The 22,177-nt window shown below is 35.4% G+C and overlaps 1 protein-coding gene across 5 annotated transcripts in view; it reads left to right on the top strand.

Moving 5' to 3' along the window:
- HERC4 (HECT and RLD domain containing E3 ubiquitin protein ligase 4) overlaps positions 1 to 22,177 on the top strand; it is a 132,498-nt gene that overhangs the window by 37,066 nt on the left and 73,255 nt on the right. For all 5 annotated transcript variants that reach the window (XM_065922430.1, XM_065922429.1, XM_065922431.1 and 2 more), the window contains exons 5-7: positions 4,011 to 4,232; positions 5,357 to 5,448; positions 12,595 to 12,725. In XM_065922430.1, coding sequence (XP_065778502.1) covers positions 4,011 to 4,232; positions 5,357 to 5,448; positions 12,595 to 12,725 — 445 coding nt within the window. The remainder of the gene's footprint in view (positions 1 to 4,010; positions 4,233 to 5,356; positions 5,449 to 12,594; positions 12,726 to 22,177) is intronic.

Raw genomic sequence — 22,177 nt, 5'->3', positions numbered from 1 at the left:
AAGGAAAGTATTTTGTGTATCAGCATATAATTTTACGTGGGTATTTTCAGAGCATGGGAGGTATTTTCAGAGCATCAGTAGTGGTTGAAGTAAAAACAAATCTGTTACAAAGGGCCTTACATGCTATGTTAATGGATTTGGATTTATTCCATTTAAGGAATAAAATGAGGGGTGGGCTGGCATCCCTATATTTTTTGATGTTACCATGTCAGCTTCTCTTTTGATACTTTGGTAGGTGAATTCAAGATAAATTTAAACCTGAAGGCTTTACTGATAGGAGAGTTTTTCTGTCTCAACAAGTATTCTTTTGCCTTATTCAGCTTCATGTTTTAGCAGTGTCTTATTCATTTAGTGAAAAACAAATTTTTGGGGTGGGAAGCAGATCGCTCAGTATGAACTAGGCACAATGGTAAGCAATATAGTACTAGTCTTTATGGTGGTTGTTTAGTTGCTAAGTTGTATCCGACTGTTTTGTGACCCTGTGAACTGTAGCTCAGCAAGCTGCTCTAGCCGTGGGATTTCCAGGCAAGAAAACTGGAATGAGTAGTCATTTCCTTCCCCAGGGAATCGTCCTGACCCAGGGATCAAAGCCTTGTCTCCTGCATTGGTAGGTGGATTCTTTACCACTGAGTCACCCTTAGGGACTAGCCTAGCCCTTACGGTTCAGTCATACAGAAGACAGTATAGTCATATACTACAAAAGAAGACTGTAAAGAAAAAGGTTTGGGATACTCAGATCCCGTAATAGGGGGCCTGAACTTAATCTTGGAGATTAAGGAAGGCTGCTTGCTGGGAGACAATAAAAGTAAATTAAACAAGGGTGAGGGGAAGGTTTAGGCAGAGTGTGTGAGACAGAAAGTGTGTAAGAAACAGGCTTTGGAAAATACAAAGGAAGGTGAGTATGGCCAAAGTATAGTAAGTGAGGGAAGAGGTTGGTGTGAAGTGAGCTCAGAAACATAGGTAGATTTTGTAGAACCTTAGAAGCCTCGTATAAAGTGTTTATCCCAAGAGCAGTGACAAGGCACTGACATTTTTCTCAGGTGAGCAACATTTCAAATCTGTGTTTTTTAAAAAAATCAACTCATTTGAGTTTCATTATGAAATAAACACATGAACATATAAATTTATAGAACAATGAATTTGAAACTTATCCAGAGCATTATTATGGTGTCTACCATATATCAGATCTACATTTTTATATCTCTGTATATGCAAATGTCTGCTAGTTATATCCATAGAGTATTTCTGCACGTGCATATCAGCAGTTGGTAAGAGTGCTTGTCTTTTGGGAGAGGAACTGGTAATCTAGTTTGGAGAGAAACTTAGTAAGTCCGTACTATTATGGTATGAATTTTTAAAAATCACTTATTAGTGTATCAATTATTAGTGCCATTTATTTTATAAAGATAAGTAAAAGATGTATAGAGTTGTTAAAAAAAATGTAGCAATGGGTGAGCAAACGAGGCTAAGTAGAGAGAACTAGAGATCTCTTCAAGAAAATTATAGATACCAGGGGAACATTTCATGCGAAGATGGGCATAATAAAGGACAGAAATGGTAGGGACCTAACAGAAGCAGAAGATATTAAGAAGAGGTGGCAAGAATACAGAGAAGAACTGTACAGAAAATATCATCATGACCCAGATAATCACGATGGTGTGTTCACTCACTTAGAGCCAGACATCCTGGAGTGTGAAGTCAAGTGGGTCTTAGGAAACATCACTATGAACAAAGCTAGTGGAGGTGATGGAATTCCAGTTGAGCTATTTCAAATCCTGAAAGATGATGCTGTGAAAGTGCTGCACTCAATATGCCAGCAAATTCGGAATACTCAGCAGTGGCCACAGGACTGGAAAAGGTCAGTTTTCATTCCAATCCCAAAGAAAGGCTTGCCAAAGAATGTTCAAACTACCACACAGTTGCACTCATCTCACACGCTAGCAAAGTAATGCTCAAAATTCTCCAAGCCAGGCTTCAGCAATACGTGAACTGTGAACTTCCAGATGTTCAAGCTGGTTTTAGAAAAGGCAGAGGAACCAGAGATCAAATTGCAAGATCATCGAAAAAGCAAGAGAGTTACAGAAACACATCTGTTTCTGCTTTATTGCCTACGCCAAAGCCTTTGACTGTGTGGATCACAATAAACTGTGGAAAATTCTTCAAGAGATGGGCATACCAGACCTCCTGACCTGCCTCTTGAGAAACCTGTATGCAGGTCAGGAAGCAACAGTTAGAACTGGACTTGGAACAACAGACTGGTTCCAAATAGGAAAAGGAGTACGTCAAGGCTGTATATTGTCACCCTGCTTGTTTAATTTATATGTAGAGTACATCATGAGAAATGCTGGGCTGGAGGAAGCACAAGCTGGAATCCAGATTGCTGGGGGAAATATCAATCACCTCAGATATGCAGATAACACCACCCTTATGGCAGAAAGTGAAGAGGAACTGAAAAGCCTCTTGATGAAAGTGAAAGAGGAGAGGGAAAAAGTTGGCTTAAAGTTCAGCATTCAGAAAACTAAGATCATGGCATCTGGTCCCATCACTTCATGGCAGATAGATGGGGAAACAGTGGCTGACTTTGTTTTTGGGGGCTCCAAAATCACTGCAGATGGCGATTGCAGCCATGAAATTAAAAGACACTTACTCCTTGGAAGGAAAGTTATGACCACCTTAGACAGCATATTAAAAAGCAGAGACATTACTTTGCCAACAAAGGTCCGTCTAGTCAAGTCTGTGGTTTTTCCAGTGGTCATGTATGGATGTGAGAGTTGGACTATAAAGAAGGCTGAGCGCTGAAGAATTGATGCTTCTGAACTATGGTGTTGGAGACTCTTGAGAGTCCCTTGGACTGCAAGGAGATCCAACCAGCCCATCCTAAAGGAGATTAGTCCTGGGTGTTCACTGGAAGGACTGATGTTGAAGCTGAAACTCCAATACTTTGGCCACCTGATGCGAAGAGCTGACTCATTGGAAAAGACCCTGATGCTGGGAAAGATTGAGGGCAGGAGAAGAAGGGGATGACAGGGGATAAGATGGTTAGATGGCATCACCAACTCAATGGACATGGGTTTGGGTGGACTCCGGGAGTTGGTGATGAACAGGGAAGCCTGGCGTGCTGCGGTTCATTGAATCGCAGAGAGTCGGACACGATTGAGCGACTGAACTGACCTGAACTGAGAGAGAAGTATTATAAAAACCTGGTGAAAGGGGTAGGTGTGGATCTATTAGCCATATTTTTCTTTAGAAAGAAAACTATGTGACTTCATTGATAGGTGATAGATTGATTAAAAAAACCTGTATGTTAGGTAAGAGAGGAGGGGAATATGAAGGATGACTCCTTATGTTTATGACTTGTGCTGCTGACTCAGTTAAGATGCTTATCTACTGAAAATGAGGAACATCAGGAAGAGATCCAGGTATGGGAGATAGGAAGGGGATCATGAATTGAGTTTAGGGCATGCTGAACTGGAAGTATCTTTCAAATATTGAAGTATAGCTGTCAGATAATCTATTTGATACATGGGTTTATTGCTCAGAGAAGAGATATAGGGTAGTGATAAATTTTGAAGGTGTTCAGCATGTAATTAATAACTGAATCTTGAGCTTAAATGAGTCCCTCTTGGGAGAAATCATAGAATAAAAATGAGACCTGAGGAATATTAATAAAAGATGGTACTTCCTTAAGGAACATCAGGAAATGAGATTACCCTCAGTTATGTGACTTACCGCATTCATTAGTAAAGTAAGTTGAACTAAAACTCTAAAGGAACATCAGGAAATGAGATTACACTCAATTATGTGACTTACCCTATTCATTAGTAAAGTGAGTCAAACTAAAACTCTGCTAATATGGATTGTTCTAGATAGGATCATACAAGAAATAATTGTAAGGAGGAATATGTATTTTCATCCAGTGTAAAGAAGAATGTCCCCAAATAACTGATGATTTTCAAATGGAATTTTTTTGTGTGTGAGAAAAATAGTAATTTGTGATTTTTGTTTTCCAGCAAGTGAAGTCTTCTGCTGGGGACAGAATAAATATGGCCAATTGGGTTTAGGCATTGACTGTAAAAAGCAAGCTTCACCACAACTGATTAAGTCTTTACTTGGAATCCCTTTCATGCAAATTGCGGCCGGAGGAGCCCATAGTTTTGTACTCACTCTTTCTGGAGCTATCTTTGGATGGGGACGCAACAAATTTGGTCAACTAGGTCTTAATGATGAAAATGGTAGGTTTGCATTTTTAATAGATAAACTTTTAAAGAGAGATGATTTTTTGAGATATTAGTGATTCTTAGTGTCAGAGAGTAGTATACCCAAATCTTCCTTGGCATTTAGGTAGGAATGGAGAGATTAGTTTAAAAATTCCACCTGATAATATTTTTAGGAGATTGTGGGAAGGCCAAAAATATTATTTTATTCTAAAATAAAATGGAGAAAGTACATCTGGACAAAAATCTTCATTGTTGAATGGTTATTAAAAGAAAATTGAGAAAAACATTACTTCGTTTTGGTAACCACATTATCAGCTACCATCAGTTGAAAAAAGTTGTAAAGTTATCCTGAAAAGTAACATGAAGTGTTCATCTATTTGAGTATTTCAAAGAATTATTTATATCTGAGTCATTTGATTAATCTGTTAATGGTGATGCTAATGTCGTACAAATAAGCTTTTTGAATTTTAAAAAATTATAACTAAATTGAGATCTTTGGAACTGATTTTTCATAGCTTATTAGGTTGAATGCCAGTATTTGAAATACAAAAACTGATTTAATAAAGTTCAACATAATTATAATGAGTTAGACAAAAGTGAGTTGTTGATCTATAACAACTGGAAATGATAACAAATAATACTCTTTGAATTTGAAAATATTTTGTTCTGCCTAAGAAATAAATTTCTATTTCCTATTCCTTATTTCTATTTCCTAATGTCAGATTAGGACATTATATCTTTCCTGCCATAAAACATCAGAAAGTATAATTTTAGACTTCAAAGTAGGATGCTATGAGCTTAATTATCATGAGGTAGATATAAAGAATGATGTATATGTATTAGAAGCAGTCAGAAAGCTTTGAAATTCCTTGATTCCTGAGTGTAGATTGGCACTGAGGCAGATTAGATTTAAATTCCCCTTTTTAGACCTCTCTTTTATCACTGTAGTAAGAATAGAAAGACTTGGCAATCCAACTTAGCCTTTTACTACAAAATTATTGAATTGTTAAAATGGTTTAATTATCACTGTCTTCCATCATTTGGGAAGCTGTAGAGGAAATACATTGTAGAAGAATTTTAATTTTAAAAATACTGTTAGTTAATACATTCGTTAACTGTTCTCTTATTGAAATTTTCAGATAGGTATGTTCCTAATTTACTAAAGTCACTAAGAACTCAGAAAATAGTTTATATTTGTTGTGGAGAAGATCATACTGCTGCACTAACCAAGGTATTGTACTCCTGTAAAACTTTTTTATTAATATTTATGGTAGTTATTTTGTAATTAGTGAATATCTTAATGATATGTATATTGAAATCTTGAGGGTTATTGATGTCTAAAAAATAATTTATTTTGAAAAGGGGACTTAGGTTATCATCTGTTCTCAAAAACAGTTTACCTTATATTTCAAATGTTTTATGTTATGAAATGTGAATTGTGATCTGCTGTTTGTGTGGTGATGATTCATATTGTTGAGGTTTTCAACTTAATGTTAAATACTGCTTGAATGATATTGTGAATGAAATAATTTCTTTTTAGTTTGTCAGGCTTACTGTGCTTTGTGTATCAGTCTCATTTACATTGCATAACTGCCTAATTTTAATTTAGCTTCCATGTGGCTTATAAGTATAACAAGTAACAGAGGAGACTGAATTCCTCTATTATCCCTAGGTCAAGAATCAGTATTATGCAAGGAGTTATAATGAGCTTTTATCACAATCTTGCTAATAATGGTTTTAACTCTGACCTCTCACTTTCTTGAATATGTACCAGTTCAGTATGAATACTGTATACTTCTCTAGCAATTAGAAGTAAAATGAAAATAGGCTAAGCTTTACCAGTAGTGCTATTTATTATAGTCATGTTAACATAAAGGAACTAGCAAATTATCATTGACTGAATTAGAGATTAATATTTTTGCATCTTTTTCTTTCTTTATCCTGTATAATAGATAAAATTGGCAAGAAAAAATTACTTCTCATCAGATTTGTAAAAATTCTACACATTTACCCCCCCCCCACTGGAAATTTCAAAATAAGAATTATTTTCAGTCCTTAACAAATATAGTGTACTAAAGAAATTTTAAAAAATATTATAATGACCAATTACAAAAGTTAATTTTTAGAAAAATTTTATTGTACTTGCTTTTGAATAAGGACGTTTTATTATCTCTGCTAATCTTATTACCGTATTTTATTGATTTTTTAAAAAATTCACTTACATTCAAATTGCAAATGTAATCACTGTTGGCAAGTTATAAATTTTAGTGATTCTCTTCTGTCATTGATATTGAGAAGAAATAAGCTGTGTTGAACATGATAGTAAAGAATATTTTGTATAATGTTATTCTTTAGGATTAACTTTGTGGTAGAAATATTCACATGTTAATGCTTTTCAAATTTATCCTTTCAGATAAGCACTCATCTTATTTTCCCAAGATTTCTAAGTCTTTATATCTGTTTCTTTTAATGAGAATTCTATTAATCTTCTGTATTTTTCTCTCAAAACAGTACCAATATTTTTCTCTTTTGAGAGAAAAATAGATACTTATCACTGGAATTTTTGGTGTATATTATTTTCAACAAAATTAGATAGTTTTAACTATTTCAAAAGTAAGATATTTTTTAGTTTTCCTCGTTTTAAGTTAAAACCTAGGTGTGTATCAGTGCCTTTTGCTTTTCTGGAAGAACTTCTTGAAGACAGATTAGGATTACTTTACCAATGCAGTTTCCTTGCGCAAAACAAACAGGAAAACATAAAAAATCCCACAAAATTTTAAAAGCAGGATAAATAGAAAGATATGCATGTTAATTGATATGAAGACACTACCATAAAGATGTCAATTTTTTTCAAGTTCTTTTATAAATTCATTATGCAGATTACATGTACATATGCCTTTTGACTTATCAATCCCTTAGCAATTTTAAGAATCTATTCCAAAGATACAAAATTATGTATACACAAGGCTGTTTGCTGTGGTAATATTTTAATAACGAAAGAATAGAAGAAATCCAAATACCTATTGGTAGCAGCCTAATTGAATAAACTGTGGTAATTCCACTATGTGTAGTGCCATACCCTGTAAAACAGAATGAGAAAGATCTCTATTTTGTTGTAGAATGATTTCTAGGACATATTACCATTAAGGAAAAAGAAGATACATGTTATTTATATTTGAAAAGAATAGGTAGACCAAATGAGCCTTGCCTTATGTTTTGACTTTGAAACCTAGAAACTCTTATACATAATTAAAAAGCTAATATATTTGTATATTAAGGCAGTTCTACAAAATTACTAGTGGCACAACTATAGAAGATTTCTTTTAGGTCATTTTAAAGTATAGTATTTTGTTGTACATCACTAGTGGGAAATTGCCTAAAGATAAATTGAATTCACATAGAGCCTCTTAAATTGCATTCTGCAGTCTTATTGTTATGAGGAAAATTAGTAGTGTTATTTTCATTATATTGCATATAGAATAGGATAAAGCAAATAAGTATTTATTTTATTGTCATTAGAAACCATGATTTTCAGCTTAAGAGAAAATACATAAAATGGTAGCAATCAAATTAAAACTCAGTAATCTTTGCTTTGACTCATAAGTATCAGTGTGAATTCTTACTTTTCTTCTTCTAAAATAAATTTGTTTGCTATGACCACTGAAAGATCTGAGATGTAAGTCAATATGTGCAATCTAGAAGCAGTGAATATTCTTTGATTGTTGTAGATTCTCTACTAAAAAGAACCAAGGCTTCTTAGAAAGGAGTCTGATCTCATATCTGGAACCAAAAAGGTATGAAAATAGCCTTGGGTATTTTGTGTTACAAAAAAGCAGACTACTAAGATCATGTCAGAAGGACAACTTGAAGAAGTGTGTTCAGTGGTCAAAAAAAAGAAATAATATCTTTAATAAGTGGAAATGTACCAATTATAAAAAATCTATGACTTCATAATGATCCTCTTTTTACCCAAATCAATACAAAACAAAGTTCATTGCTTATCCTTGGAAGTTGCTGGAACAACTCATTTTCTAAAAATTAGTAAATGAGAAAAGCATTTTTATTATATTTCATGATGACTTAATAGCAATGAGTTAAGTTTTCTATAGAAGAATTTCAACTAATAAATTTAGAAGAAATATTTTTTGATACTCATTTTATACCCATTTTATACTCCTTAATGAAGTGATGAATCTAGACAAAGATCAGCAGTAAGCTTAATGGGAATAGATAATCCTGAAACGTCCCACCTATTTTAATGTTACCCATCAGACATATGATTATTGACATGCCAAGATACAAAGGTTCGTAAGGTACTACTATCAATAATTATATGTTAACAAATTTATCACATAGCCTAGATGAAGTGGGTACATACTGGAAACATAGCAAACTATCAAAACTGTTTACCAAAAGAAACAAAATCTAAATATGCCTCTAATGTGTAAGGAGATTGTAATCAAAAGTCCCCCAAGAATGAAAAGCCCAGGATCAGATGTCTTTACTGGTGAATTCTACTATTAGAAAAATAATTAACACCAATCCATCTCAAACTCCTCTGAAAAATAGAAGAGGAGGGAACACTTTCAAACTTACTTTGTAAGTCCAGCATCATCCTGATAACAAAGCCACACAAAGTCACTGCAAGGAGAGAAAGTTACAAGACAACATCCTTGATGAATGTAGATGCAGAACTATTCAAGACTAGCAAACTAAATTCAGTAGCACATTCAGATGATTATATATCCAGTGATCAAGTGGGATTTATCCCTGGGATGCAAGGATGGTTCATCATTTGGAAGTCAGTGTTATACACCACATTAATAGAATGAAGGATAAAAATTACATGATCATCTCAGTAGATGTAGGAAAAGCATTTGACAAGAGTTCAGCATCCTTTTATGATAAAGACTGTACAAAGTGTTGTATGGAGGGAACATGCCTCAACATAATAAAGGCCAAACCTACCACTGATATAATAATTAATGGTGAAAAGTTTGAAAAGTGAAAATTTGAAAGTTTTTCCTTTGGGATCAGGGACAAGACAGGATGCCCACTTTCACTACTGCTCTTTAAGATATTATTGGAAGGGGAGTTCCATGGGAGTCTAGTCATTGGAACTCCATGCTTCCTCTGTGGGAGGATATGGGTTCTATCCCTGGTTGGGGAACTAAGATCCTGCATGCTGCATGGCCAAAAAAAAGTACTGGAAGTCCTGACCATAGCAGTTAGTCATGAGAAAAATTAAAGACATTCAAATTAGCAAGGAAAAAGTAAAGTTGTCTCTGCAGATGACTTGATACTATAAAGAGAAAACCCTAAAGACTCCTTGAAAAATCTGTTAGAACCAATAAACAAATTCAGTGACGTTGCAAGATACAAATTAACATTGAAAGTGGGTTGTGTTTTATATACTAACAAACTGTCTAAAAAGAGAAATTAAGCACCAGCCCCATTTACAGTAGCATTAAATACAGTATAATGCTTAGGAATAAAGGTAGGCCAAACAGAGGAAAGACCTGTACACTGATAACTATATGACATCAATGAAAGAAATTGAAGAAGACAGAAATAAATGGAAAGATTTCTCATGTTCTTGGATTTGAAGAACAAATATTGTTAAAATGTCTGTATTACTCAAAGTGATCTACAGATTCAGTGTAATCTGTATTCAAATTCCAGCGGCAGTTTTCACAGAAATAGAACAATCTGAAAATTCATACAGAACCACGAAAGACCCAGAATAGCCAAAGCAATCTTGAGAAAGAGCAGTGAAGTAGAGGCATTGTGGTTCCTGATTTTAAGCTGTATTACAAAGCTATGGTAACCAAAACTGCATGATAGTGGTGTCAAAGCAAGCACATATATTAATACCAGTCAAACAGAATAGATAGAAATAAATGCAGCAAATCCTTGATAAGGTGCTTAGAGCACACATCATCATTAATAAATGATGCTGGGAAATCTGAACATCCACATTCAAAAGCTGACTCCCTAATTCACACCACTTATAAAATGTAGCTCAAAATGGAATAAAGACTTAAATGTAAGGCCTGAAACTGTAAAACTCCTAGGAGAAAACCTGGGAAGAAAGTTTCTTGGTATGAGTCTTGGTAGTCATTTCTTGGATATGACACCAAAAGCACACAGATAACAAAAGCAAAAATAAACTAAAAGCTTCTGCACAGCAAAGGAAACAGTCAACAAAATGAAAAGTCATCCTGTGAAATGAGAGAAAATACTTGTAAATCATGTATCTGGTTAGGGGTTAATATCTAAAATACATAAGGAACTCACATAACTCGTGACTGAGAAACAGTCTAATTTAAAAATGGGCAAAGGACTTGAATAGACATTTTCTGAAGGAGATACACAAATGACCAAAAGACCATGAGAAAGGTACTCAGTATCAACATCACAATCATCAGGAAATGCAAATCAAGACCACAAACTCACATCTGTTATGATCACTATAATTAAAAAAAAAAAGGTATATGAAGAAAGGGGAACCCTATATACTGCTATTGGAAATACAACTTGGTGCAGCCATTACAGAAAACAGTATGAATATTCCTCAGAATATTAAAAATAGAACTACTATAAGATCCAGCGATTCCACTTCTGGGTGTATTTCTGAAGGACATGAAAGCAGGATCTCAAAGAGATGACTATGCTCATTTTTACTGAAGCATTGTTCACAATAGCCAAGTTATTTAAACAGCCAAAGTGTCCACTGACAAATGAGTGGATAAAGGAAATGTGATGTGTACATGTGTGCATGGGCATGCATACATATACTGGAATATTACTCAGTCATAAGAAGGGGAAATGCTTTCATTTCTAACTACATAAATGAACCTGGAGGCCTTATGCTAAGTGAAATAAGCCAGGCAAGGACAAATACTAAATGGTATCACTTATACATGGAATTGTTTAAAAAGATGTGAGCGAGAAGACAATTAGGAATAGAAAGTCAAATTCACAGAAACGAAGTAGAATGGTGGTTTCCAGGGTGTGGGGCCTGAGGACAATGGGGATATGTGGTCAGAGGGTACAAACTTCCTGTTACAAGATTTTTAAATTCTGAGGATCTAATGTACAACATAGTGACTATTAACAATACAGTATTCTGTACTTAAAATTTGCTGAGAGTAGATCTGAGCTTTTTCCTCCCCCCAAAAAAGTGTGTGAGGTGATGGATGTGTTAATTTATTTGGCTGTAGTACTGTAGTAGTAATTCCACAGAGTATATATATGTCATGTTGTATATTTTAAATATTCACAATCTTATGTCAAGTCAGTAATGTCAGTAAGATGAAAAAATCTGAGAAATAAAACTTAACACTTGCTATTTCTGTCCAAAAAAGGAAATTAATATTTTTTGTGTATAATAGTATTGTGTTATATATTTTTATGTGTTAGAGATATGTTCCATTGAGAATACATACACATTTATAGGCGAAATGATTTTTTGACCACAGTTTGCTAGTTTAAAGTACCTCTAGTACAGTTTTCTGCTTTGAAATACCCCTCAAAGGGGGAGGGAAGGGCATCAGTGAACCAGGGTTGTCTTAAGTTTTACCAGTTGAAACTGAGTGATGTTTATGTGATAATTTAGTATGTAGATAAATACACACACACACACATATTTGTGTTTACTATTGTGTCTGTTGAAATTTCCCATGATAAAAAGATTTTAAACAGAAAAATCAATTTCCTGATACAGAAGTCTGTATAAACACTCTTATTCCACTTAAATTTGTTTATATAGCTGCAACTATGAAGAAAAGCAGTTGAACTGAGAAAATACTAATTGTGCCTTTGTTGAACTGTCATCAGGAATTACTTTTTAAAAAATATTGCCTTTAATCCAGTTATGTAGTTTATGATAGATATTTTAAAGATTGTCTATAGTTTAGTAACAGTATGCTAAGAGTAGGTATATTTGTGTGCTCTGTTTATACATATTTTTTTTTTCCTTTGCAGAGCTACTTTGGAAACTGAAAATGATACCATTTTTAGGTTTTATGAAATTTTCTGTGATTTGACAAGAATATAAGGACAGTAAAAAGCAGTGCAAAAATAGTATTGATTTAATGATGACTTTGTCATCATTATTGTCATCATTGTCATCATTGGTTTGATGATGACCATAAATACTTCTAAATGTGTGAAAATAATCAGCAATATCAATCTAAAACTTTTAGTTTTAAGACGTATTGCCTTGAAAAGTTAACTATCTTATCATCCATTAAATTAAGAAGACAATAGAAAAGAAAATTGACTCCATAGTTATATTAAAGATTAACTTAATTTCCTGAAGATTATTTCCTTTTATCAGGCTTTCTAATCACAAAGGATTTTGTCTTCTTTTTAGGAAGGTGGAGTGTTTACTTTCGGAGCTGGAGGGTATGGTCAGTTGGGTCATAACTCTACCAGTCATGAAATAAACCCAAGGAAAGTTTTTGAACTTATGGGAAGCATTGTCACTCAGATTGCTTGTGGAAGGTAAGCGGTTATAGAAAAGAGTATTTTGATCTATAACCCAATTATTAAGTTTTTTTTTTTTAACAATCCAGGGGTCTTTTAATTATTACTATTATTATACCACGAATTCATAGGGAATGACTTCCAGCAGCTCTGGCGCCTTTCCATTGGTTCTCACAAAGTGTGCTTCTTTGGTAGCATTTCAGATGAACTTGAGTACCTTTCTGTTTGGCTTTCTTTTTTTCCCCCTGATCATTTTTATTCACATGTTTCAGGAAACTGTCTTGGCTCTTAGGGTGCTTTTTGCTTGACGTATACCTTAATTCTCTTGGCAAGAAGGATTTTGCCCTTGACTTGTTTGTTTATATTATGCCAGTAGCATGCAGGGTAACATTGTAGATTCTTCCACTTTTGCTGTGGTAACATCTGTGGGTCATTCCTTTTAGAACAGTGCCGTTCTGTGTGACATTACACTTGAAGTTATAGTCTTTTTTTCTTTTGCTTGTCCACCTTTTTCTTTAAAGAATGAACAAATTGACCATTTAATTACTTAAGACATAAGATTACTCAGTGGTGAAAGTTGAACTGGAATACTGATTTCCCCATCCCCAGTTCTTGGGAGTAAATAGGAGTCTGAGCTTTGTAATTGAGCTTCACCTTTGGTCCCCAGAGGCAAAATAGCCTTTGCTTGACTAACTTGGTTTTGACCACTTAGCTTAATTTTTTTTCCAGCTAGTATGTATCTCTATATAATATAATTTAGTTTTCCAACAGTTAATTCAAATACACAGAATTATGCTGCAGGTAGCCTTTGGTGACTTCCTTTTCTCTCTTTTTTTAACATCATGTGTATGATTATCCGCCTGTGTATAGCCATGGTTCTCCGTCGTTAGGTCTTACTGCTATGTTTTACTCAACTGTGTGCATCTATAATTATTTACTCAGTCTATTCCTGGTGGACTTTTGGGTATTTCCATTTTTGGCAATTGCAAATAATTTTGCTTTGAACGTTTATTATTTGATATACATAAACTTTAATATTTCTAAAGTGTATGGTTAGAATGGAATTTCTGGGTCATTTGTTGTTGTTTAGTTACTAAGTCATGTCTGACTATTTGTGACCCTGTGGACTGTAACTTGCCAGGCTCCTCAGTCCATGAAATTTCCCAGGCAGGAATACTGGAGTGAGTTGCCATTTCCTTCCATTTCCTTCTCTAGGGGATTTCTGACCCAGGGTTTCAACCTGTCTCCTGCATTAGCAGCCAGATTCTTTACTGCTGAGCCACCAGGGCTTCCCAGGGTCATAGAGTATACTTGAATTTTACAGGTTAATGTTATCCTTTTTACCAGAATGGTTACTCCAAGTTACCTTCCCATCACTATCAATTTGGTATTCTTAAACTTTAAAATTTTTGCTAGTCTCTTGGATATATAGTGGCCTTAATCATGATTTTAATTTGTATCTCCATGGTTTGTTAGGGATTGCATTGAGTCTGTAGATCACTTTCAGAAGCAATGACATCTTAATAATAATAAGTCTTTTAATCCATGAATGTGGGATCTTTCCATTTATTTAAGTTCTTTCAGCAATATTTTTTAGTTTTCATTGTATGTCTTTTTGCTGATTTTCCTACATTACTGTCTTTTGTGTTTAATTTTTGCAGTGAAAAGTTTTACTTTCCTTATTTCCTTTTCTGTATATTCTGTAGCTGTTTTTTTGTGGTTACCATGGGGATTACATTTAATATCCTAAAGTTACACACTAACTCAAATTTATACAAAGTCAATTTCAGTACCACACTCTGTTCCTAGATGGCTCTGTCCCCACTCGGTTTCAGTTACTGGTGTCACAAGATAACTTTTATATACATTATGTGTCCAAGAAAATTAATAATTTTGTGCATTAGTCTCTAGAATTCTGTAGAAAACAAAATTTGGAGGAAAAAGCCCAAAGTTAGAATAGTACTAGCTTTTATAATCACCCATATATTTACTTGTGAAAGTTCCTCAGTCGTGTGTGACTGTTTGTGACCATGTGTCCTATATAGTTCATGGAATTCTCTATGCCAGAATACTAGAGTGGGTAGTCTTTCCCTTCTCCAGGGGATCTTCCCAACCCAGGGATTGAACCCAGGTCTCCCGCATTGCAGGTGGATTCTTCACCAGCTGAGCCACAAGGGAAGCCCAAGAATACTGGAGTGGTTAGTCTGTCTTTTCTCCAGTGGATTTTCTCAACCCAGGAATCAACTGGGGTCTCCTGCATTGCAGGTGGATTCTTTACCAGCTGAGCTCTCAGGGAAGCCCCATATTTACCTTTACTGAGATCTTTATTTTTTTAATACAGCTTTGAGTAACTATCTGGCGTTCTTTCATTTCAACTGTAGGATTTCTTTTAGTATTTCTTAAAGGACAAGTTTGGTGCTAACAAACTCCTTTAGCTTTTATCTATAAATGTCTTGATTTCTCTCTCATTTTTGAAGGAGAATTTTGGTGGTGGTTTAGTTGCTAAGTCGTGTCCGACTCTTGCAACCCATGGACTGTAGCCTGACAGGCTCCTCTGTCCATGGGATTCTCCAGGCAAGAATACTAGAGTGGGTTGCCATTTCTTTCTCCAGGGAACCTTCCCAACCCAGGAATTGAACCTGAGTCTCCTCCATTGCAGGCAGATTCTTTATTGACTGAGCTATGAGGGAGTATCAAATTCATGGTTGATAGGTTTTTCTTTCTGTAGTTTGAATATTTAAGAGTACTGCTTTCGGATCTGCACAGTCTCTGCTGAGAAATCTGCTGATACTCCTATTGAGGATTCCTTGTATGTGACAAGTCACTTCTCTCTTGCTTCTTTCAAGTTTCTCTCTTGGTCTTTCAACAATTTGATTGTAATGTGTCTCAGTATGGGTCTCTTTCAGTTCATCCTACTTGGAGTTTCTTGGATATTTGTGTTTTTCATCAAATTTGGGAACTTTTTGGTTATTACTTCTTCAAATGATCTCTCTTTATCTCTTTTTACCTTCTGGAACTCCTACAGTGCCTTTTTGGTCCACTTCATGATGTTTCATAGGTTTAGGTTTTGTTTCCTTTTCTCCATTTTTTTTTTCCCCTTGAGACTTAGTAATTTCAGTTGTTTTATCTTCAAGTTTCCTTATTCATTTTTCTTTCTGCTCAAATCTGCCTTTGAATTCCTCTACTGAACTTTTAATTTTGGTTATTATATTTTTCATCTCCATAATTTCCTTTTGGTTTGTTTTCAGGCTTTCTGTTTTTTTAATTGGTATTTTCATTCTCTTCATATACTGTTTTCTTGACTATTTTCATGTCTTTCTTTAGTTATTTGAGTATCCTTAGGAAAATTGTTTTAGTCTATTAAAGTTCATCATCTGGTTGTTTCATTTTTCTAAAGTAGACTTTTTTTTTACAGCATTTTTAGGTTCACAAGAAAATTAATTTGTATATTTGTTTTAGTTGATGAACCTGCTGTTGACAAAAATAATCATTAAGCAGTCCATAATAGGAAAAAAGAAACAAGTTTTATTTAAACCAAAGTGAGGACAGTTAGCCTGGAAGACAGATTCTCAGATAACTGAGGAACTGCTCCAGAAAAGCATGCTTTTCAACACAGTTTTATATCTTGTCAGAACAAAGATCCATCAAACAAGTCATGAATAGATTTCCTTCGAGATTTCTAAAAAAGAGATGAGCATGTACACAGCAAGTCCCTGTGGTCTTGACACCTGGGAAGAGTCTTTTATCATCGAAGGAATGCCAGGTTTGGCATCCCAGGAAGGGAGCAGGGATTTAATCTTTATTTTTTCCATGGACATTGTTTATTTCTGGTCATTGTGTCCTTTTCTTTAATAATTAGAGCAGGTGTAGAATGTATGTTTGATAGGCCACAAACCAGCTGGTTTAATTAGCATTAAATTTGTGTTATCTTAGGTGTGAGCCAGAATGACTTCCCATATCTCAGTATGTGAAAATTTCTTTTTGTCACTACATTGACACTTTATTGCCAGTATACATACTGTACATTAGGGTTTATTCTGTTGATTTGGACAAATGTATATTGATGTGCATCCACTCTTGTAGTATTATATAGAGTATTTTCACTTTCCTAAAAATACTTTATGCTTCTCTTATTCATCCCCCTCACACCCTAACTCTTAGCAATCACTGACTTTTACTTTCATAGTTTTGCCTTTTCCAGAACATCACAGTTGGAATCACATACTTTGTAGCTTTCTCAGATTGTCTTCTTTCCCTTAGTAATATGTATTTATGGTTCCTCTGTGTTTTTTCATAACTTGGTTGCTGATTTTTTTTTTTAATGCTAAATAATGTTCCACTGTCTAGATACAAATTTGTTTATCCATTCACCTACTGAAGGAAATTTTGATTGTTTCTAAGGTTTGGCAGTTACAAATAAAGCTGTTATGAGCATCTGTGTTTTAAGTTTTTTATAGACACAGGTTTTTTAACTACTTTGGATAAATAATGAAGAGCACTTTCGCTGGATCATATTGTAATAGTTTAGCTTTGTAAGAAACTATCAAACTGCCTTCCAAAGTAGCTGTATCATTTGCATTCCCATGATGGTTTTTTCTTTGATTGGGCAATGCTTTTGTAATTTTTAATATTCTCTGAGATTTTTTTTTTCTTTTTGAAAATTGGACCTTTGAACCTAAAATGTGGTAACTCTGGAAAAAAGGTTCTCCTTCTATAGGGTTTGCTGATTTTTGTTTTGTTTTGTTTTTTCATTTATTTTTATTAGTTGGAGGCTAATTACTTTACAATATTGTAGTGGTTTTTGCCATACATTGACATGAATCAGCCATGGATTTACTTGTGTTCCCCATCCTGATCCTCCCTCCCGCCTCCCTCCCTATCCGATCCTTCTGGGTCTTCCCAGTGCACCAGCCCTGAGCACTTGTCTCATACATCCAGCCTGGACTGCTGATCTGTTTCACCCTTGATAGTATACTTGTTTCAATGCTATTCTCTCAGAATATCCCACCCTCGCCTTTTCCCACAGGGTCCAAAAGTCTGTTCTGTACATCTGTGTCTCTTTTTCTGTTTTGCATGTAGGGTTATCATTACCATCTTTTTAAATTCCATGTATATGCATTAGTATACTGTATTGGTGTTTATCTTTCTGGCTTACTTCACTCTGTATAATGGGCTCCAGTTTCATCCATCTCATTAAAACTGATTCAAATGAATTCTTTTTAATGGCTGAGTAATATTCCATTGTGTATATGTACCATAGCTTCCTTATGCATTCGTCTGCTGATGGGCATCTAGGTTCCCTCCATGTCCTGGCTATTATAAACAGTGCTGCGATGAGCATTGGGGTGCAGGTTTTGTTTTGATTGTTACAGATTGTCTCTGTACCAAGGATCAGACTGAACTGTAAGCCTAAGGTCTTCTCAGCTCTTTTTTGAGACTATACCTTTTCCTGAGCATACAGAATGACTTTCTAAATTTCCCTCTATATGCAGTTACATTTGAATGTCCTAGATCTTAAACAACTGAATTCTAAAAGGGGCAAAGGAAATAAAAGGCAGAAAATAGAAGAAGATAAAATTAAAAAAAAAAAACCACCAACACACACCAGCCCTTTCAGTCCTGGAAGTCTCTTCAGCTGGAGGAGAATAGGCTTGTGATAGTGGTCAGAAGGGTTACAGAAGAGATTTATCCTCCTTTTGTGTCTGTTCCTTTGTAATCAAAAGCAGCAATTGGTGATCAGACGAGTGATCTCATATAGAAGGACAGAATCTGTATAGCCTGCTCTGGCTCCCACAAGCTGTGTCCAGGATACTCCTGGATCATTGGATAACTGCCTGTCAGAGGGTTGAGGGTGAAGGGGTAGGTGGCTAATACTGTGCAGAGTGCTGAAATTAATCAAAATTAATTGCAGTTTACCACCCAAGCCTTCCTTTGGAAATTGCAAAAGGCAGGAGTAAAGGAAAGATATATCTGTCTGAATGCAGAGTTCCAAAGAGTAGCAAGGAGAGATAAGAAAGCCTTCCTAAGTGAATGCAAAGAAACAGAGGAAAACAATAGAACAGGAAAGACTAGAGATCTCTTCAAGAAAATTAGAGATACCAAGGGAACATTTCATGTAAAGATGGATACAATTAACACAGAAATGGTATAGACCTAACAGAAGCAGAATATTAAGGAGGGGTGGCAAGAGTACCCAGAAGAACTATACAAAAAAGATCTTAATGACCCTGATAACCATGATGGTGTTACCACTCACCTCAAGCCAGATATCCTGGAGTGCAAAGTCAAATGGGCCTTAGGAAGCATCACTATGAACAAAGCTAGTGGAGGTGATGGAATTCCAGCTGAGCAATTTCAAATCCTAAAAGATGATGCTGTGAAAGTGCTGCACTTAGTACACTAACAAATCTGGAAAGCTCAGCAGTGGCCACAGGACTGGAAAAGGTCATTCCAGTCCCAAAGAAAGACAGTGCCAAAGAATGTTCAGACTACTGCACAATTGCACTCATCTCACACACTAGCCAAGTAATGCTCAAAATTCTTCAAGTTAGGCTTCAACAGTACAGGAACCAAGGACTTCCAGATGTTCAAGCTGGATTTAAGAAAAGTAGAGGAACCAGAGATCAAATTGCCAACATCCGCTGGATCATAGAAAAAGCAAGAACATTCCAGAAAAACATGTACTTCTGCTATATTGACTATACCAAAGCCTTTGTGTGGATCACAACAAACTGGAAAATTCTTCAAAAGACAGGAATACCAGACCACCTGACCTGCCTCCTGAGAAACCTGTGTGCAGGTCAAGAAGCAATAGTTAGAACTGGACATGGAACAACAGACTGGTTCAAAATTGGGAAAGGAGTACGACAAGGCTGTATATTGTCACGCTGCTTATTTAATTTATATGCAGAGTACATCATGCAAAATGCTGGACTGGATAAAGCACAAGCTGGAATCAAGATTGCTGGGAGAAATACCAATAACCTCAGATATGCAGGTGATATTACCCTTATGGCAGAAAGTGAAGGAGAACTAAAGAGCCTCTTGATGAAAGTGAAAGAGCCAGAGGAATCAGGTGGAGAGGGAGGTGGGAAGGAGGATCGGGGTGGGGAATACGTGTAACTCTTACTGCTGATTCATATCAATGTATGACAAAACCCACTGAAATGTTGTGAAGTAATTAGCCTCCAACTAATTAAAAAAAAAAAAAAAAAGAAAGTGAAAGAGAGTGAAAAAGCTGGCTTAAAACTATCTGGTCCCCTCACTTCATGGCAAATAGATAGGGAAACGATGGAAACAATGAGAGACTTTATTTTCTTGGGCTCCAAAATTACTGTGGATGGTGACTGCAGCCATGAAATTAAAAGACACTTGCTCCTTGGAAGAAAAGCTATGACAAAGCTAGACAGCATATTAAAAAGCAGAGACATTACTGACAAATGTTCGTTTAATCAAAGCTATGGTTTTTCCAGTGGTCATGTATGGATGAGAAAAAATGGTCATGTATGGACCATAAAAAAAACTGAGCACTGAAGAATTGGTGCTTTTGAACTGTGGTGTTGGAGAAGACTCTTGAGAATCCCTTGGACAGCAAGAAGATCAAACCAGTCAATCGTAAAGGAAATCAGTCCTGAAGATTCATTGGACAGATGACTATTCATTGGACTAATGCTAAAGCTGAAGCTCCAGTACTTTGGCTATGTGATGCGAACAACTGTCCCAGTGGAAAAGACCCTGATTGAAGGCGGGAGGAGAAAGGGACGACAGAGGATGAGATGGTTAAATGGCGTCACCAACTCGATGGACATGAGTTTGAGCAAGGTCCTGGAGTTGGTGATGGACGGGAAGCCTGGCATGCTGCAGTCCCTGGGCTCGCAAAGAGTCTGACACTATTGAACGACTGAACTGGACTGAATTCCCTATTCCCATTTGGAAATTTGGAAACTTTTTAAATTGTTACTCTAGAAATAGCATTAATCTTTAATTTATATTAATACTTTCCCAGGAGTTGTAAGGCCTCCATTTACCTTTCCTACTTTTCATTCTATATAATTAAATCCCAGAAAAACATTGCTTCATATAGTCAGTGCACATTTAGAAATGGCTATACATCCATTTACTACATTCTTTTCTCTTTAATTTTTATAATAATTAGTATCATTTTCTATTTGTCAACCACTGTCTGGAATTTCCTTTATGTAGATTTGCAGGTGGCAGATTCTTTGCATATTTAAAAATGCCTGTATTGCACCTTCATTCATGAATGATTTTGTTGGTTATAGTATTGTAGCTTGACGTTTGCTTTTCGCACTTTTAAGAAAACCTTCCCCTGTCTTTTGGCTTCAGATTTGAGAATTCACATGTTGGTATGTTGCTCCTTTGAAGACAATTTGTCTCTTTTCTCTTTGTTAAGGAATGAATTTCCTCATTTTCTTACTGGGCTGCTTAAATCTGGAGTAATATCTTTGATCAGTTTTGGGAAATTCTAATCTCTTATCTCTTTAAATACAGTTTTTCCTTTCCTCATAGGACTCTGGATGTATATTTGTAAAAATAATTTTATTTATTTGTTTATGGCTGTACTGGGTCTTTGTTGCTGCATGGGCTTTTCTGCAAATGAGGCCTACCCCCTAGTTGCAGTGTGTGGGCTTCTCATTGTGGTGGCTTCTCTCATTGCAGAGCATGGGCTCTGGGGCTTGAGGGTTTCAGTATTTGCAGCATGTGGGCTCAGTAGTTGTGACTTCTGGGCTCTAGAGCACAGGCTTAATAGTTGTGGTGCATGGTTTTAGTTACTGTACCACATGTGGGATCTTCCCAGATCGGGGACTGAATCCGTGTCTCCTGTGTTAGCAGGCAGATTCTCTACCCCTGAGCCACCAGGGAAGCCCCTGATTGGATGTGTATTAAATCGTCTCACTCCACCTTATAGTTTCTCTCTTAACTTTCCACATTTTTGCCTCTTGATTATTTTTTACGATTGTTTGATTATTTTTACGATTTATGCTTCAGTTCACTAATTCCCATATCTATTTTTTGTTAAACCTCTAAGATCTCAAATGTGATTATTGTGATTTTTCAGTCCTAATGTTTCATACTCTTTTTAAAAATCTGAAAGTTTTTTTTAAATTTAATATTTCTAGCTATTGGTCAGTTTTCAGCCTTGGTCTTTACTTCTTTGGACATTAAGCAACTATTAAACATAATTATTCTAGGTTCTTGTGTTTGAAAATTTGAACATCTGAAATCTTTAGCAGACTGTTTCTCTTGTTCTTCCTGCTGGGTCAGGTTTACTGAACCCTGTTCCTTTGCTCAGTTTTGTTTGTGTACTTGAAAAATGATTTATGGGAATAATTTGACAAAGCCTTCATCAGGATCTATTGTAAAAGATGAATGAAAGCTAAACATATAAATGGGCAGAAATGCTTATTATTGTAATGTTTATTAGACTGTTGAAGTTATACGTGAATATA

This window comes from Muntiacus reevesi, chromosome 2 (assembly GCF_963930625.1).
Source record: "Muntiacus reevesi chromosome 2, mMunRee1.1, whole genome shotgun sequence".
Taxonomy (NCBI): domain Eukaryota; kingdom Metazoa; phylum Chordata; class Mammalia; order Artiodactyla; family Cervidae; genus Muntiacus; species Muntiacus reevesi.
This window is presented reverse-complemented; position numbering and strand designations above follow the sequence as displayed.